The sequence below is a fragment of the Eptesicus fuscus genome, chromosome 6, assembly GCF_027574615.1.
Source record: "Eptesicus fuscus isolate TK198812 chromosome 6, DD_ASM_mEF_20220401, whole genome shotgun sequence".
Classification (NCBI taxonomy): domain Eukaryota; kingdom Metazoa; phylum Chordata; class Mammalia; order Chiroptera; family Vespertilionidae; genus Eptesicus; species Eptesicus fuscus.
Window position 1 is genome coordinate 70,157,316 of NC_072478.1, and position 18,856 is coordinate 70,176,171.

Below are 18,856 nucleotides of genomic sequence, written 5' to 3' on the forward strand. Positions count from 1 at the left end.
AGGAACTTTGGCCCTCCCTCCCCTGGACCCTCCCTGTAGGCCTCAGCTGGTGTTGGGGAAAAGCTACAGAGGAAGAGGAATTGAAAACTTGAGTGGGTTTAAATGAGACATGGCTTATTGTCAAAGATGGACAAAGGTAGGAGGAGGGAAGGTGGCTGGTTCCAGCCCCCCTGTATCCTGGCTTGTCCTGTGCCCTTCGACCCTCCTGATCCCCTCCCACAGTGGTCCCGATAAGCCCCACATGTCACTTGCTTTGGGGAGAATTGATCTCATGCCAGAAAGAGGGAGGGAGGGAGTCGTGAGGTAGGTGAGTCCAGAGACCAGGAGAAACCAGAGGTCAGCCTGGTGGGTTGGGGGATGGAGGTGCAGAGAGTCCTGCTAACATTGGCCTTGGGGGTGGCCCCTAGACATTGGGGGGCTTTCAAGGAGTCTGAGCTGTGGATTGGACTCATTAAGGCAGGGCCCGGAAATTGTTGACTGGCTGTCCCAGGGCACAGCAGGCTGTCTTTGGGAGGGGAGATAGTGCTGCTGAACCCCTAGCTATGGTCTCTCCTCCCCCAACATGAGAACAGATTTTCAAGTGCATAGTGAAAGTTTAATTCCTTTTTTCTTTTTAAAAATCAGGCCGTGTTGGGAAAGGGGGTTGTAGCAGTGATGCAGAAAGCTGGGGGTGGGGGGATGAGGAGGATGGCATGGAGGAAGGGAGGTGGAAGGGAGAGGGTGAGAATTCAGCCAGTGACACCTGTGCATGAGCAAACAGCTGGGAGTCAGGTGCTCAGACCACCCTCATCCCCACCCAGCCCCGTTGGAGTTGCGTGGACACAAGTACACAAGCACCAGCCTCCAAACAATGTGCAAAGGACGAAGTCATCACAGGGGCCCTGCAGCCTGCATAGAGCCCCCACAGGTGCTCCATGGGGGACACGTGCAGGCTGACACAGGCTCACACAGCAACTCGGTCACGCAGCCCAGACCTCTGAGGGCCCGCACAAGGACAGGAGCATGTACACAGACACACCCCTCTGCCCTCCCACCTCGGCACCAGGCACAGGCCCTTCCCTGCCCCAGGTGGCAGTCTGGGCCGAAGCCTAGAGGCGGGTGGCATTGTGGTGAGCAGGCAGGGCAAGGCGGGGAGAGGGTGTGGCAGGGGGCAGCTCCTCCAGGAAGACCCTGGGGGGCAGTGGGGGCGAGCGGGACGGCTCGGGCCTGGCACAGCACAGAGTGGCGCGGGTGATGAGGCGGTCCAGGGGCTGTAGGGAGTGCATCCATCGGGGCAGGAAGTCCCATGTCTGCAGCCACTTGGGCAGGTGCCTGGGGCTGCGACTCTGCAGGACATTGACGAGCACCACGAAGGCCAGCAGGGCCGCGAAGGGCGCACCCACACCCACCATGGCCCACCAGCCTGCCATGGAGATGCCAAACACCAGCGAGGGCATCAGGAGGAAGCACAGCAGGAGGTAGAGGACGGCGAACCAGCGGTACTTGGCGGTGCATCTGCCCAGGGCCTTGGCCATGCGGATGGGCAGGCGGGTGCAGGGCACTGGGTACCACAGCAGGATGCCTGAGATGTTGAAGAAGAAGTGGCAGAGGGCGATCTGCAGAGAAGAGGGCAAAGGAGCTGAGGTGGGCACGGGCCCACTCCCAAGCCAGGACAGTGGGAACAGATATAGGGGCCCGGCCTGGTCTGGGCAGCAGGAAGGTCACACGAGGGTTGACGTGCCCCCAGTAAAATCCTCAAACACTTCTGGGTCAGTCAGCAAATAATCACTGCCCTGAACTCCCCACATCTCCCCCTCGAACCCTTCTCCTAGGAATCCCCCAGCAGATCCTGCCCAAATCCAGGAGCTAAAGGATTTCTCCTAGTTTCTGCCTCAGCAGTTCTGGCCTCCTGATGGGTCCCCACCCTGACCTGAGCCCCTGCTTGTGGTTACTACTTCTTCTAGAACAGCCACTCCCCTGCCGCGTCCCTCCTACTCATCCTTGATCCCCCAGACTGGCCAGGCCCCCTCTTACAGCACCCCTCCCTCAGAGTGCACATCCCGCCCGCTGTTTATTGGTGTGACTCTGAGTCACATCTTCCTGGTAGACAGCAAGGTCCTGAGGGTGGCACTAGCCCTATTCTGCCCATACGGTTGCCGCAGACGCTGGCATAGCCGGTGGCCTAGTTAGCAGTCAACAATTGGTTACTCTGTCCCGCCATGGGTCAGCGCCACACCCAGGCCCAGCACGGTCCTCTCTCCGGCAGGGCTACGCTCCCAGGCACACCTGGAAGGCACTGGACAGCTTCTCCCGGGGGCTGGCCAGGGCAGCCAGGATGGCTGTGGTGGTGGTGCCGATGTTGGAGCCCAGCGTGAGGGGGTAGGCGCGCTCAATGCTGATCACACCCAGGCCTGGGGGGGGAGGAGGGGAAGTTGTGGTCTTCCAGCTCCCCCCTCAGCCCCTTCCCTGCCACCCAGCCCCCCTCCCCCGGCGTAAGCACTCACCGATGAGTGGGGTCATGGCCGAGGTGAATACAGAACTGCTCTGGACAACGAATGTCATGGCGGCACCCACCACCATGGCAAAGTAGCCGGTGACCCAGGTGAAGGGGGTGGGGAAGTCTGTGGGGGAAACCATCCCAGCAGGGTCAGGGTGAGGGCTGGGACCGGAGGAGGAACCTTCCTTGGGGAGGAGGTCTTGGAGGCCAGTTTCCAAGTGGGACCTTTGTCAGGCCCCTGCTCAGCTGGGAGGGCCTCTACTGGCCCCTCTCAGCCTGGCTCTGTCACACTTTTTGTTCCCTCGGCCTGGCTATCCTTCCCACTCCTACATGTCCCCCTTCAGGCTCAGGGTGGACACCGCTGCCACGGAGAGCCCTCCTGACCCGGCGCTCAGGCAGACTTTGTTCCCCCCTCCGCCCTCCTCCAAGCTCCTTTCCCGCATGTGCCATGCAGCCTCTGCCTGTGCCAGAATGAAGCTCCCAATAAAAATCAGACGGTGTCACTTCCCTGTCCTCAACCCCCCAGCTGCCCCCATTATCCTCAATAAAGTCCAGGCTCTGAGCGCAGCCTGTGGCCCTGGGATCCGCTCCTCCCTACCTCTCTGACCTCTCCCTGCCTCTCCGCCTCCCTCACTGAGCTCCCGCCAGGACCAGGATGCCGGCTGGCTACCTTTCTGGGCCGCAAACCTGCCCAGCTGGTCCCTGCCTCCAAGCCTTTGCTCTGTTGTTCCCTCCAACCACATCTTGACTCCTTCCCATTTAGGTCTTTGCTCAAATGTCACATCAGCCCAGAGGCCGCTGACCAAAGCAGCCTCTTCTGTTCCCTGTTGCGCTGTCAGTTTTGCTTTCCCCTTGGCGCTTTCTCCCCTCCCCCATATTTGGTTTTCATGGCCATCCCCCGCCCTAGGCTGTGAGCCTCACCTCCGTACTCCCAACACCATACCATGCTTGGCCCATGGTAAAGGCTTGATGATTATTGGTTGATTCAGTCAAGCAGAGGCCACTGTTAATCTTTTTAGAGCTCCTGCTGGAATGGAACCATAGCCAGAGGCAGCCACAGATCCCAGCTGCCAGCATCTCAGGGGCCTCAGAAACCACCCAGGTAAACCTCTTCTTTGTTCACATGGGGAGACTGAGGCTCCGATATGGTAGGGCTTTACCCAGATCACACAGCAAGGCAGGAGTTGGTGGGATGTGGACGGGCCCATTCTGGGGCCTGCTCCCCCACCGCCTGGTGCTCACCAGTGTTGATAATGCTCTGAATGACCTTGGCCACCTGGCCCTTGAGCAGAGAGTTGAGCGTCTTGACGAGGAGGATGAGGCAAGTGCACAGCAGCACCAAGGAGCCAGCCAGCAGGATGAGCCCCACGGCCAGGTCGGGCAGCACTGTGTCCACGAAGAGGTGGCTGCCTGTTGGGAGGGGTGTCAAGCTGCTGAGAACTGACCCCCCTCCCATCCAGCTCCCAGCCCCCCACCTTTGCCACCCCCTTGGGCTTGGAGCCCAAGGCCCCACCTCAGTCTCCTTCAACCTCAGGAGCTGAGCTGGTTGGCAGCCATCCTTCCTGGGGGACAGCCCTACCTCTGCCAGGCTCTGCCCCTGCCAGCCGGACCTCTCCCCTGCTGCAGGCACTCACATTTCTCCGTGGTGGCGTTTCCGAGGGTCTGGCTGACGTTGGCCTCTGCCCTGGGCATGGGGGTGGGAGCCTAGATTAAGAGGAGAGTGACGTAGGGAATTTAGGAAAACGCAGCCTGCAGTTGGGGCTAAGATGGAGATTAGGGAGCGATGGGGCATGGGGGGACGGCAATGCGTCTCCTGGCTACGTGCTCTTGGGTGGTTTACTTGCCCTTTCTGAGCCTGTCTCCTCTGCTGAAGAGATGGGGGTGAAAATACCTGCCACGCAAGAATCTGGCCACGGTCAGCCCTCTGCAATTCTGCCCCGTTATCCACTGAACTGGCTCTCTCTGGGCGCACAGGGCCTCCTGATCCGGTGGCTTCCTGTCCTTGCTTCTCCCACCTCTTCTTGCCATGATGCTGCTGTCCATGGTTCTCTTCTGAAAACTCTCTTTTCCCCGTGTTTCATTCCCTCCTGGGGCCCCCTCTCCCCCGGCATCCTTGCTCCAGCCTCTCATCTGAGACACCTAACCCGAGCACTATTTTCCTCTTGCTCAATTCCTTATCTGGAGAAGGTTGCGGGGCAGGGGACCACTGGTGGACAGAGTCCAGGCCCCACATTGCTTTCCTCCCCCCATTACTATCAGTGAAGTGATGGGGGTTCCGGGGGTGGCACCTCAATTCAGAGGACCCCGCCAGGCAAGTAGCCTAAGTGAGGGGCTCAGGCTGGCGGTGGTGGGGTGATGTGCTGGGCCCATAGGGGTAGTAGCCACTCAGCTCCAGGCCACTGTCCCCACCTGGGGGCACAGCCTAGCATGGCGAAGGGTCTGATTCTACAAGAGAGGCCACAGCTCTATAATTTTAAATTAAATCTCTCACTTTTGTAAATGCTGACAACCACTGTAAGACATGCTGTACAATTCTGTGAAGGCTGGTCTGGTCTAGGGAGCACGAATTTGTAGCCTCGTTAGGTTAAGGAGTTTTTTGTTTGTTTGTTTTTGTTTTTTTAATGCAACTTGGTACACCTTCCCTTTCCCCCAGACCTGAGCATGAAAGGAGGAGGTGGGCTGGGCTGGCTGGAACCTGCCATCTCACAGAGGGGAATGGAGCCGGGAAGGGGCAATTACTCCCAGGGCCCTGGGCGAAATGCAAGAGCCACAACTTCTCTCTTCTCCCCACAAACACATTCTGGTCTTCGGAACTGATATGGGTGCTAATTCCATCCCCCCTGAAACGCTGTATCCCACAGCCTCTGGCCGCCCCTAGTGCTGAGGTAGGGGCCCAGCCGGGGTCCTGGCACTTTGATGTTACAGCTCCGTTAGGCTTGAGTCTAAACTGTGTCATTTAAAAAAAATGTATCATAAAGATAAGACCTATTCGTGACACCTGGCTTTAAGTAGGGGTTTATGTTAGTGGTATGTGCTCCCTTGTGTGGGGCAATAATGCTTAGCTGTGTTGCCAGCTAGCCACACCAGAGCTGTGGGGTACCCTCAAGCCCAGCCCCAAATGCAGGCCAAGGAACCAGGTGTGAGAGAGAGAGCCAGGTGTGTGAGGGAGAGAGTCAGGTGTGAGGGAGAGAGCCAGGTGTGAGGGAGAGAGCCAGGTGTGAGGGAGAGGGCCAGGTGTGAGGGAGAGCCAGGTGTGAGGGAGAGAGCCAGGTGTGAGGGAGAGAGCCAGGTGTGTGAGAGAGAGAGCCAAGTGTGAGAGAGAGAGAAAGCCAGTTGTGTGAGAGAGAGCCAGGTGTGAGGGAGAGGGCCAGGTGTGAGGGAGAGCCAGGTGTGAGGGAGAGGGCCAGGTGTGAGGGAGAGCCAGGTGTGAGGGAGAGAGCCAGGTGTGAGGGAGAGCCAGGTGTGAGGGAGAGAGCCAGGTGTGAGGGAGAGAGCCAGGTGTGAGGGAGAGAGCCAGGTGTTTGCTGTTAGGCAGATCCGAGTTCAAATCCTGCTTCTTATATTAACTACCTTAGACATGTCATACCACCCCCCTGAGTTTTTTTTTTCTCTAAAGCAGGACAATAAAAGAGCTGTTTAAAAGGTTACAAGAGAAAATGTGTGTGAAACGCTTACCTAAGGACTTAGCTCATGACAGTGTCTTCAAATAAGGGCAAATCCCTTGCCTCCCAGACCCACTGGATGGGAAGAGTAAGTGTGAGTGTGTGTGTGTGTGTGTGTGTGTGTGTGTGTGTGCGCGCGCGCGCGCTTCCTAGGTCAGGATCAATGGTTCCTGCCTATCTGCCTGAGGATCGTGGCCTTGTGGGGAGGACTTTGTGGATCTTCCTTCCCGGGAATCCCAGCCTGGAGCCTGGAGCCTGGAGCCTGGAGTCCTGGGAAACAGATGACTGCTGAGGTGAGTGGGGGAGGGCCTGTGGGGTCCTGGGAGGCTGGAGGAAGAGAAGAGCTTCTCTGGGGTCTGGTTGGGGTTTGCAGTGTTGGGTTAGGACAAGGTGAGGGCTAAGATCTCAGGGGTTCCTGCAAGGATTGTGTGGCTCTGGCTGTGCTCACAGGGGGGAAGGAGGGAGGAGGGAGGAGCCTAGATAAAGAGCTAGCAAGCCCAGGGTCTGGGGCATACCCCCAGGATGTGCCATCCCTCCTGGCCTCGAGGCGTGGTGGAGTGGGAAGGGGACATGGTGGGGGTGGTGAACTCTGTGGGAAGAACAGACCCGATGAGCTCAGACAGCCCTGGGCTCAAACCCCAGCTGAGCCACACCAAGCTGTGTGACATTGGGCCAAATACATTACCTCTCGGGGCCTCCATTTTCCCCTCTGCATCATGAGGTCCACTATGCTGCCCACCTCTCCCCAGGAGCGAGTTGTGAGGAATCTTGGGAGAGAGAGTTGGGATTTAAATGCCTAAAGAGCCATCCTAAATTAAGGAGGCACCTTTGGGAAATGAAGGAGATGATTAAGCTCACAAAGGAATGTTGGGATCCAAGAATTCTTTTCCTGGGGAGAAAGGCCAGGATGTGTGCCTGCAAGGGGAACTGAGGGTCTTTGTTTCTGAAAGCGGAGGGAGATCACCATGCCAGCATCGCCATCTGGTGGCGAAGAGGAGAATTCCTTAGAGCAGCACATCACCCCTGGAGGGTTATCTGGGTGGCAGTGATCGCCTGGTGCCTTTAGGTATGATGGGCAGAGTGGGGAATGGGCACGAATGGTGGGACACCAGGTTGGCATCTGGAAGAGGCTATAAGATGAAAATTCAGGGACGCAGGCTCCAAATCCCACCAGGATTTTAGTCCTACCTCAGTCACATGGACTTGGACAAACCCCTCTGAGCCTCAGTTTCCTCATCTGTAAATAGGGATGTAATAATCCCTGCTTCTCAGGTTGCAAGTCCTCAAAAAAACACTTGTTGGAACCAGGCAGGTCTGGTTGACAATCCACAGTGTGACCACACAAGAAGGTAATTCCCAGGACGGTGTCAGGCCCCCAGAGTGCCGAGAGGTGTTGAAACACTAAAACTGCCTGTTTCTGGGTTTCCCCACCACCACCACCACCATCTGGACAAGCTCAGACTTTCAATTCTCTCCTTGGTGCCACGGTTCCTGGAGACTGGTTTGGGCGAGTCGGGTCCAGCTTGGTGAAAGCTGGAGGCAACTGGGACAGGTTGGAAGGGAGCACAGGGAGACTCCATGGCCAAAGCAAAACTCGAGTCTTTGGTGCAGGAGGAGCTGCTAACACACATCACCTCCCGAGAGCATAAGGGAGAGAGTAAGAACAGGGAGCTCAAGTCCCACCCGCCAGTTACTCTCCCAGCCAAGGAAACTGCTCTTAAAGGGTCTCCTGGGAGAGCTGGGCTGAGAAACCAGTGCTCAGGCAGGTGGCAGCTGGAGCAGGGACCTCCACCCCCGCCGAGTGACCTCGCACAGGTTGCTTTAGGCCTATGAACCTCAGGTTCCTCTGGTGGAAAGTGGGATGCTCCTGTCCTCCTCCCCCGCCCTGCGTGAGGATGTCATGGGGAGGGCTCCGTTCAGTGGAATGTGCTGCAAGGGACCTGCTGGATGCAGGGTTTCAGAGCAGCGAGGAGTGCCGGCTTATTTTATTGTAAAGATCAAAGTGTGTGATTCCTCTCCCTCCAGGTTTTGCTAAGAAGTAGAGAGGATTGTGATGAGTCGAAGAGCTTGGGGAGGGCCCCCTGCGAGCTGGTGAGAAGGTAGAGGTTGTTAGAGAGGTCACAGAGCAGCATAAAAGCTGCCTGCGTGGGCTTTTTGATGTCAGACTGCCTCTGAGACTCAGCAGGGCTGAGCTGGAGCTGTGTGCCATTCAGACCAGGGAACCTCGCAGGGCCGGTGGAAAGGTTGCTCTCTATTCACGCCGGGATAAAGGCTCCGTGACTTCAAGTAGCAAGAGGAGATGATGAGGGGGAAAGGCGTGGGCTTTGAGTTTCTATCTTGTTCTAAGTGGAGTTACTTCTTGTGTGTAATCAAGGGGAAGCAGGTACTGAGGATTGTGCTTTGGATGAAGCATTTTCCCATTTATGGCTGCTTCCTTGTTAGCCTGGTGTAGTGGCCGGTCCACGGGTGTCCAACTCATCCAAAGAGATCTTCATCCCAGGCAGCAGGAGCCAGGAAGCAGCAGAAAGAGTGCAGAAGGGCCAGCGGACACATGCCTGTGTGCGTGTCCGGGGGAGGAGCCCCGATGGTGACACGAGGGGCTGTTGTGTCTCCAGTGAGGCCTCTACATGACCCGCTTGTCCTGCTCCTGGGCCAGTATCCTGTTTATTCTGCTTTCCTGGGGTCCTCACAGCACTCTCACCCTGCCCTCTCCCCGCATACCTGTGCCCCCAAAATCCGCAGAGCTGAGTCACTAAACCCCTGCTCCCCAGTGGGGAAGAAGGAGGCCTAGGTGGTGAGACCTGGGCTCGGCGCCCTCACATGGCAGGACAAGCTCCAGCGCGTTTCCTAGCCTATTGGAGCCTATTTCTCTGTTTGTGGAACCAGAGGGTTGAGCCAGAGCAGTGGTTCTTAAACTTGAGCATGGAGCAGACCAGAGAAATTGCTGAAATTAGGCTGCTGGGCCCCATCCCCCTTATTTTTTTCTGATTTAGTAGGTGGAGGGGAAGGGCTGAGTCCTTTGCATCTCTAACAGGTTCCCAGGCAGTACAGGTGCCACTGGTCCACACTTTGAGAACCACTGGGCTAGATCGATTACCTGCCAACTCTAATTGATTGGTAATGGCTGCCTAAAGCTGGCGTGAGGCTGGGAGAGATTAGCAACATCTGCCGTAGGCACAGTCTCATGGTCAAAGTGTCACATCGTTCCCTCTCTAGGCTAATGGTCTGTAAGGTCTACTTGGAGCATTTAAAAAAAGATAATGACTCGAACCGTCAGCTGTCTGAAAAGGGCGTTTTCTCACCTGGGGCCAGACCTGGGACTTACCTTCATGGGGTCTGGGTGGCACCAGATCCTGATGAGGCTGTGGTTCCTCAGGGACTCATCGCCCATGGCAATGCTGGTAATCACAGACTTGTCCAGCTGTGGGCAAGAAGTGGGCAGGGGCAGTGAGTGTGGGGCCCTTACGGTGCCCAGCCTCCGCCCCGGCCAGCCCTGCCCCCACCTGGATGATGAGCTTAGTGAAGGGCTCCGTAATGATCTTAAGCAGCTCGGGGGCGTCTTGGCCGCCGCGGATGTTGAAGGAGGCCACCACGAGCCGAGTGACATGGTACAGGTACCCGGTGGCGACCTCCAAGGGCAGCAGGACCAGAACTGACAGCCAGTTAAAGCAGTCGTGCACAGTGGCCCCCGCGAAGGCCCTGGGCGGGGAGGCCACGTTGCAAGGCAGGCCGGAGCCTGGGTTTGCTCATTCTGGGGCTCCTGGCGTCTGGGACGACCCTCCCCGCACAAACACAGACCCGTCACCACGCTACCCCCTCACCTACGGAAGTCGGTCCTGTCCCCCGCCTGCATCAGGGCCACAATGGTGTTGGTGACGGAGGTGCCGATGTTGGAGCCCATGATGATGGGGATGGCAGAGCTCACCTCCAGCACTGGGAGAAGAAGGGGCCTCGTAACTAAATGGGTCGTGTCCACCCAGCTCCTGTCCCCACAGCACCTCCTGCCAGACCCGCTGCCCATGTTCTGGCCACTAGTGGGCACTCCTGCCATGCTGCTAACTCCGCCCAGCCTTGGTGTCACAGGTACATGTGGGCATGTGCTGTATATTTACATATATGTGAATGCACGTGAAACCATGCACATGCACTGCACGTGCCCATGTGTGAACATGTGTGGGGGCATGTGTATATGAGGGCATGTGTCCTGTATGCAAATATGTACATGCCATTACAAATCAACTAGGCGTGGCATGTACAGATGAGTGTGACTGTCAGTTCCATGTGTCAGCTTGGCCAGCCTATGGTACCCAGTTATTCAATCCAACATTAATCTAAGCATTGCTGTGAAGGGGTTTTGCAGATGCGATTCACCTCTACAACCAGCTGACCTTAAGCAAAGGAGATAAACCTCAGTACTCTGGGTGGCCCTCATCCAATGGGATAAAAGGCCTCAGCGCACAACAGAGGCTTCCCTGAGGAGGAGAAACTCCACCTCTGCCTGCCCGTGGCTCCCGGCTGAGCTCCAGCCTGCCCTTCCCAACGTCCTGCAGCCACTTCCCGGCAATAAACCAGATGTGTATCTCCCACAGCTTCCCCGGCTCTCATTCTCTGCTTCTGCTCCTGGCTGATGGGATGAAGAACTGCGTGAGGTTCTGGAGGTGAGCCTTCCTGGGGGTGTGCCCCCATTTGCTACCTTTCAGGCTCCTGGGCACCCCTCCAGACTGAGACTCCTGGCTAGGCCTTGGAGGACAGAGTGGGAGCTGCCAGAGCTCCGCCCTTAGCCCTCCGTCCCCTGTTCCCACTCCTGGCCCCTCCCCCCGCCCTTGTGCAGCTCACCCAGCTTCCCACACGCTCTCCCTGGCCCTAGTGGGCCGACTCACAGCCAGAGGAGACCATGCTGACGATGATGGAGGTGGAGGTGCTGGAGCTCTGCACCAGCACGGTCACCAGGATGCCCACCACCAGCCCCGCCACCGGGTTGGACAGGATGGCGTTGTCCTTGAAGATGTCACCAGCCACCTTCCCTGGGGAGCATGAGTCACCATTGCTGGAGGCCCTTCAGGGGCCTTTCCCCAGGCCCCTCCCCGAGCCCTACCTCCCGCCAGCTGGAAGGCTGAGCTGAGCACGTCCAGGGAGCAGACGAAGAGGTAGAGGAACGTGAGCATCAGTGGCACCTTGAGGAGTGTCACGCCAGCCTGGCGCAGCTTCTGGGCCAGCCCGGGCTCTGGGGATGGGACAACCGTGAGCACAGCGGCCGGAGGGCCGGGCAGTGACTGCTGGTGTCCCTGCCGCCCCACTCAGCCCACCTGGCTTCTGCTCCTCCTCCAGGGCCAGCTTGGCAGGCAGCGGGTCATGGAGCTCCAGAACCTCCCCAAAGGGGCAGCCGTGCTCGGCGAGGGCCACAGGGCCCAGGCTGGGGAAGGCATAGGCGGAGGTCCCTGGGATCCTGTGCAGGACTGGGAAGGGAGGCCCGTCAGGAGTTCCCAGAGGCCCCAGGTCCCAGGGAGGGCAGGAGGGGGGCAGTGGAGGGGTGGAGGTCTCACCCGGGATGTGGGCAACTGTGGGCAAGCAGGGTCCGGGAGTGGGGGCACACTCACCCTGAGGGCTGGGCACATAGGCAAAGGCTGCCCCATGCATGATGGGCCCCCTGCGGACTGGGATTGGAGAGACAGCCGGGCCCCCCAGCCTTTCTCCGTAGGACATCATCCTGGACATACTCAGTGGTGTCTGCAACAACATCGAATGACAACTGCTGTGTCCTGGACACTCACACACTCACACATCTACCTCCCACACCCACACACTCACTTGCACAAACATTCATGAAGTGTGATCCCAAACACACACCCATAGACATACCCCCCATCCCCATACCCCCATACCCAGGGAAGCACACTCAGGTGCTCAGCACAGATTCAGGCATTCATTCATTCATTCATTCAGGAGGTATTTATTGAGCATCGATTCTATCCTAGATGCTGGGGTACAGTGGTGACTAAATACAGTCTGCCCCTAGGAAATTCAAAGGGTGGTGGGGAGACATTTGTCAATGAAATAATCCCTCAAATAGATAGAAAATGGCAATGGGAACAAGTGTTCTAATGACAGGTATGGGTGCCACCAGAGTCTCACGGTTGGGTGGGCCCTTGGCGAGGGAAGAGGGATCACACTGAGAGGAGCCGTCAGTAGGCACTACCAGGAGGAGAAGGGGACGGCATGTGTGCAAGGGCCATGTGCGGGGAGAAGCCGCGGGCACCCTGCAGCTGGAGGGGCCAGGGAACATGTGCAGAGGCTGCAGCTGTGGGCCGGGGCCGGGCACGGGCTACACAGCTGTTTAGCTCGTCTCGAGAGCAGTGAGGACCAGGGACACCTGTTCCAGATCAAGGGACCAGCTGGGCAAGCGCTCGGGAGGGCCCACTGGCCTCGGCGGACCACCCCTCTCCTACTGCTCACCTCCTCAACAGGAAACAATCCCGCCACCTTGCTCCCATGAATGAGGCTCAGACCAGGACTGGTTTAGGTAAGCAGGGCCCCCACCCTGTCCCCAAGTCTGGGAAGTCCAGGCTTGTGTTAGCCCTCCCCCCCCCCGCCCCCCACGAACTGCCCCTGGAGTTCTTGGCTGTTGGGGTGGGAGTGCCCCAGGCCGCTTCAGCAGCACCTCCTCACTCCCACCCCTAACGTTGTCCCAAGGGGCCTTGGCTGGGGGATGGGGAGTGTGCTGAGCTGATTTCCCAGTCCTGGAAGAGCACAGTCCTTCACTTGGGGAGTGAGCCAGGCCGGGCTGGGACTGAGATGTTATGGGGGCAGGAAAGGGGGGACTGGGGTAATGAACTGTTTCTACTAAGAGTTGAAGATGAGGTTGGGACGAGGGGACTCTGGGCTCACCTTAGGATTCTGTGTTTCAGCTCCTGCTCGGCTGCTCAGGGAAGTCCCAAAGACCCAAAGAGAAGCTGGGACCCTCCACTTTATACCCTTGGGTCAAGGGCAAAGTCCCTAGAACCCTAGCTGCCCTCCCTCTGTTCCCCGATTAACCTCACCCCTGAGATTCCTCCCAGTTAATTGCTAATCGTCAGCTCTGCAGGGGGAGTCTGCAGTTAGACTCTCCCTTCCCCCCAACAGATGCTCAGCCTGAACCACCACCCAGACCCAGTGAGGGCACAGACACACCCCGTCCCCAGGCAGAGACCATGAAGGCACTCAGGAGCCTCGCTCCCAGAGTCCCCAAAGAGATTCTGTGGCTCCAGCTGACAGGACGCCCCAAGGAGCGATCCAAACGTCCTGTGGCCTTGCCGTGTGTCTGAGTGTCTGTGGGTTTGTGTGTTTTTGGAGGAGCAGGTGTGTGTAATGGAGGAAACAACAGGAGACAAACCGGAGGGGCTGTGTGTGTGGAATCTTGGAGCATCTCCAATGCCCAACCACGGATCCAGGATGTGAAGTCTAACAGACTGTGGAGCCCCTTGCCAGGCCAAGAAGGGCCTGCCTGCATTTTGGAATGGTCCCTCTGGGTGGGGTGGGGTTGGAATGTGTCATAGGGGGTGAGTCTGGAAGCAGAGGGACCAGTTAAGAGGCTGAGAGATGATGAGGTCTGAACCAAGGTGGGAACAGGAGGGATGGAGAGAACAGGATACATCCCGGGGGTACTTGGGCAGTAGAGTTGGTGATGGGGAGGGTGGGAGGGAGAGGAAAGATATGAAAGTTCGGTTTCTGGATTGGGAAACTGATGAGGATATGAAAGTCAGAGGGGTTTAAGGAAGTCTTTCAGAAGCTTGTTTCCCTTTCACGGGACTGTGGAGCCCGATTTGGGGACCAGATTCACAGAAGGATGAGAAGGAAGCTTCCTTTTTAAGAGATTATGGTTTGGTCAGATCCAGCAATGGTGGGTTCCATTCAAGACCTAGTTGGGCAACTGCCTAACGTTATGCATCCATCTATCCACTCATCCACCCACCCACTCATTTATCCACTTACTAGGTGTACCGGTTAATAATGCGGTGGGTTTTTTTTTTTTCAATAGATGGAGTTACACATATGTTGATATATATGTGATTTGATATGTGTGCTATTTTGTTGTATTGACAACAAGCTTCAAAACTTCACATATCAAATTTTCTGAAGGTGTTAACATCATAGATATTTTTACCCTTAAAAAACGTTGAATTTCGTGCCAAAAAAAAGAGCATTTGCAGGAAGTTTTTTTTTTTTTTTTAATATATTTTATTGATTTTTTACAGAGAGAAAGAGAGAGGGATAGAGAGTTAGAAACATCGATCAGCTGCCTCTTGCACACCCCCTACAGGGGATATGCCCGCAACTAAGTTACATGCCCTTGACCGGAATCGAACCTGGGACCCTTGAGTCCGCAGGCCAACGCTCTATCCACTGAGCCAAACCAGTTTCGGCCATTTGCAGGAAGTTTTAATTCATTACTTTATTTTGAATTAAATCAAGTGCTTCCCTGGGTATGGGGGTAGGAAGGTATTTCTATGGGTGTGTGTTTGGGATCACACTTCATGTGTAGCCAGCAATGGACATTACTGTGAATAAAGCACTTTGGATGTTTCTCTTGAAATTATCGTGTTTTCTTTGATTACAAAATCCGCATTATTAACCAGTAAATGGTCAATCCCCATTATTAACTGGTATCCACATTTTTAACTGGCTACACATTTCCCCCATCTTTCAGGTAATTTGTGGATACCGTCCCAATAGAACTTTTCTTGTTTTAAGGCAGACCGTTCAGAGACCCAATTTTCCACTTCTTCGTAGGTTTTGAAGTGCTGCTCAGAAAGTGCGTGTGCCATCGATCAGAACAAGTGGTAATCTGAAGGAGCAAGGTCTGGTGAATACAGCGGGTGAGTTAATACTTCCCAGGCAAGATCTTTTAACGTGTCTTTATCTGGTTTTGAAGTGTGTGATGGTGTGTGATCATGAAGCAAAATTACTTTGCCGTGTCTTCTGGCCCATTCTGGTGGTTTTACGATCAAAGCGTGGTTCAAAATAATTATTTGTTGTCGGCAGCGATCAGTATTAATGGTTTCGCCTGGTTTTAGAAGCTCATAATACCACACCTTCCTGATCCCACCAAAAACAGAGCATTGTCTTCTTCCTGAAGCGATTTGGCCTTGTAGTCGATGTTGATGGTTGACCTGGATCAACCCATGATTTTGTTCGTTTGGGATTCTCAAAATTAATCCATTTTTCATCGCTAGTCACAATTCGATACAAAAAAGACTTTCTTTCGTGCCATTGAAGCAACATTTTACTGATGACTTTTTCGGTTTTCCATTTGTCTTTCATTCAGTTGATGTGGCACCCATTTCCTTCCTTTAAAATCTTTCCCATTGCTTGTAAACGATCAGAAATTGTTTGCTGAGCAATGTTTAATCTTTCTGCAAGTTGTTTTTGATTTTGACACGCATCTTCATCCAGTAATGCTTGCAATTGTTGGTCTTCAAACTTTTTTCGGTTGACCTGGATGTTCTTTGTCTTTCACATCGAAATCATCACTTTTAAAGTGTTTAAACCAGCATTCACAAGTATCTTGAGATGGAGCGTGTTCACCATAAGCTTCCCTGAAGTATACGATAACTTTCAGCAGCACTTTTCTTCAAAATTAAGTAATGAATTAAAACTTCCCACAAATGCTCTTTTTTGGAGCACGAAATTTGACATTTTTAAGTGTGAAAATATCTATGATGTTAACGCCTTCAGAAAATTTGACATATGAAGTTTTTAAGATTGTTGTCAATACAAAAAAATAGCATACATATCAAATTGCATACATATCAACATATGTGTAACTCCATCTGTTGAAAAAAATCTGCATTATTAACCGGTACACCTAGTATCCACACATCATCCATCCACCTAGTCAGCCAGCTGGCCTGTGTCTGTCCATCGGTTAGTTTCTAAGCACATTAGTTGAGTTCCTACTCCATGTTGGGCCAAGATTAGCAAGGTCAGCTTCTCTCTTGCTCCAATGGTATAATCCCCGAGTCAGCCTGGGACTCTGAGGCCAGTCACCTCACCTCCCTGAGCCCTAGGTCCCTTACTGGTAAAATGACAATTCGCTTGGCTTTTTCAGTGAATTGTAGAATTCAGTAAGATAAATGACCCAGCCCTAGCCGGTCTGGCTCAGTGGCTAGAGCATCAGCCTGCGGACTGAGAAGTCCTAGGTTCGATTCCGGCCAAGGGCACATGCCCAGGTTGTGGGCTCAGTCCCCAGTAGGGGGCATGCAGGAGGCAGCAAATTAATGATTCTCTCTCATCATTGATGTTTCTGTCTCTCTATCCCTCTCCCTTCCTCTCTGAAATCAATAAAGAAATATATTAAAAATAAAAAATAAGATAAATGACCCATCTCTGTGCCTGGAACAGAATCCCTCAGCGTGTTTGCTCTCTTCAAGCTCTCATGCCCTTTGGCCGTCTCCAGGTGGCTGAAGTGTGCTGGCCAAGGAAATGGCCCCACCTCCTCGAGTTTCTCAGTCCTGTTTCAGGGCAACAGCGTCTTTTGGCTCACCAGCCAGCCCCTGATTGCTCAGGGTCCCCTGAGCGGAAGTCCTCCACAACATTGAGCATGTTTTAGGGTGACACAGACCCAGCCTTTTTCCATCAAGGAAGATAGAAATCTGCACAGTCCCCCCTTTAATGTGACAAAGGTTAAGTAATTAGTGCTTAATTTGCCGAGCACTGAGGAGTAATGGTCAGAATAAACTCTCTGCCAAAGTGGCTAAGAGCAGAGAACACAGAAAGCCTGGGTTGGCGTCCCAGCTCCACCACATCGTGGCTGTGTCAGTTTTGGCCGCAGAACCCACAGGGGATAGAAGGGGGGGGGGGGGGCGGTGGAGGTGTAGCTGGGATTGGCTTGGTAGAGTGACCACAAGTCCTGGTATGGATCTTGGCCCAGCGACCCTTTTCGCTCTGAAACGTGCCCTGCGGAGGACAACGAGCCGAACAGTCTTATAGCTTGTTCTGGGGGGTTCGGGGGAACTGAGGCAGGGAACCAGCCACCTGGTGTTTACTAGAAAAGTCTCCATTCGTAGCAAAAGGAAATGAAAAGTAACCCTGCTTCTCAGAAACATTGCTGTAATTGTTAGAACACTGCCTTTCATCCTTCTCTCGCTGACTTTTTCTTTTTTAAAAAATATATTTTATTGATTTTTTTACAGAGAGGAAGAGAGAAGGATAGAGAGTTAGAAACATCGATGACAGAGAAACATTGATCAGCTGCCCCCTGCACACCTCCTACTGGGTATGTACCTGCAACCAAGGTACATGCCCTTAACCAGAATCGAACCTGGGACCCTTCAGTCCGCAGGCTGACGCTCTATTCACTGAGCCAAACCGGTTAGGGCGACTTTTTCTTTTTTAATATTTTAACCCTTTGCACTCACTTGCTTTTTTCTCGATTCCTTTATTCTAATGCTAACCGTGTCGAGTCACAGTCAACATCCGAGTGCAAAAGGTTAAAGAGTTTATTTGAGCAAAACTGATGGCATGCTGGGAAGCAAATCACATGTGCTCCGGAGGGCAATGCTCTGCGCGTCCCTTCATACCCGTGGAGTTAAGGAGGGACTCTCTGCCGTTTAACCTGCGACGGGTTTCCTTGTCTATGAGAGTCTGCGTTGCTTTTTCATCTACCCTTCCATCCTAAGCCTTTTCCTGTGTCTTACACTCAGCACAGATGTGGTTTTTAATGGTCGCATCACATTCTATCATGAGCCCTAACTTACCTGGGAACCCTCTGGGTGTCCCAGAGCCTCTTCCACCTGCACGGAGTGAGTTGGGTGAGGTCAGGGTTCATACAGCGGTGGGAGGAGTGTCACTGAGCCATGGAAATGCAGTTGCTACTGAGTTCTTTTGTTGGAACTAGAGGGCCTGTTCAAGTCCCGTTAGGGATGGGTCTGAGGCTGCTGGAGCACCCCACCCCGGGGAGCCTGACACCCACAGTGTGCCCAGAGACCCCAGTCCACAGGCCTGCTCCCCGTCTCTCCTGCGCTATTGAGGTCAGACCCTGGGCAGGAGCAGCTGGTACCAAGGCGCTCCTTAGGAACTGGGCGCTTCTCCTTTTTAATAAGCTTGGACAGTTTTGACTTCTCCCTTCCCTGCTCTCATGGAGCTCAGGGGTCAGTAGGGGAGGCAGTTATTGATCACAAGTGATACCATTACAAAATGCTGTGGATTTACTAGTACACGTCCAAATTATTCCCCAACGTTCTGGGGATGGGGTGGGGCTGCTCCAGCCCTAGGAAAAGCTCTGCAATGTGGGAGCTGACCAGCGCTGCCTTTTGGACTCCTGAGAGCAGCGGAGAAGGTGGCCGCACTCCAGCCCCAGCCTCTCGGCCCCTTTGATCATTTCAGCAGCCTCCTCCCCACTCCCAGCCTGCCTCTTCCCCACCGGTGACACACTCGGGGTGTACCTGAAGGGTGACTTTTGCCCTGTCTGCTCACGTGCCTCCCAGACCTCTGGGCCCGCAGCCTGGGTGGTTGGTGGTGTCTCACGTTGAGAAAAGGCTTCCAGGGGAGGGAGTCTTGGAGGGAAGATGCCAAGACCTGTCCGTGCCAACTGTGTCTGAGGAGCTGTGGCGGGAGCAGTTGGATCTTTGGGTCTAAAGCACAGGACGTGCTCCTTATCTCACTGGGGCCTCCTGCACGTCAGGACCTCGGGGAGCAGCATGAGGTCGGTCCTTCGAGCGGGAAACGGAGCAGGCGTCTGTGA

At 54.8% G+C, this 18,856-nt stretch overlaps 1 protein-coding gene across 1 annotated transcript; it reads right to left on the reverse strand.

Moving 5' to 3' along the window:
* Positions 1–1,088: 1,088 nt before the first annotated feature.
* On the reverse strand, positions 1,089–11,844 carry SLC34A1 (solute carrier family 34 member 1). The gene is made up of 12 exons (XM_054717779.1): positions 11,736–11,844; positions 11,445–11,594; positions 11,234–11,362; positions 11,019–11,162; positions 9,960–10,071; positions 9,642–9,837; positions 9,464–9,559; positions 4,111–4,180; positions 3,719–3,886; positions 2,484–2,600; positions 2,266–2,390; positions 1,089–1,595 (listed from the first exon to the last, which is right to left on the reverse strand). The coding sequence occupies exons 1-12, from the start codon at positions 11,842–11,844 to the stop codon at positions 1,089–1,091; spliced, it is 1,923 nt and encodes a 640-aa protein (XP_054573754.1).
* Between the last annotated feature and the right edge of the window lie 7,012 nt (positions 11,845–18,856).

Bases quoted from the DNA above. Each gene is read 5' to 3' on its own strand.
- SLC34A1 (XM_054717779.1), bottom strand. From the start codon at position 11,844: ATGATGTCCTACGGAGAAAGGCTGGGGGGCCCGGCTGTCTCTCCAATC. The intron at 11,163-11,233 runs GTAGGGCTCGGG...CATGCTCCCCAG, and splicing joins AGCCTTCCAGCTGGCGGGAG to GGAAGGTGGCTGGTGACATC. The intron at 9,560-9,641 runs GTGGGGGCAGGG...TCTTGCCCACAG, and splicing joins TCACTAAGCTCATCATCCAG to CTGGACAAGTCTGTGATTAC.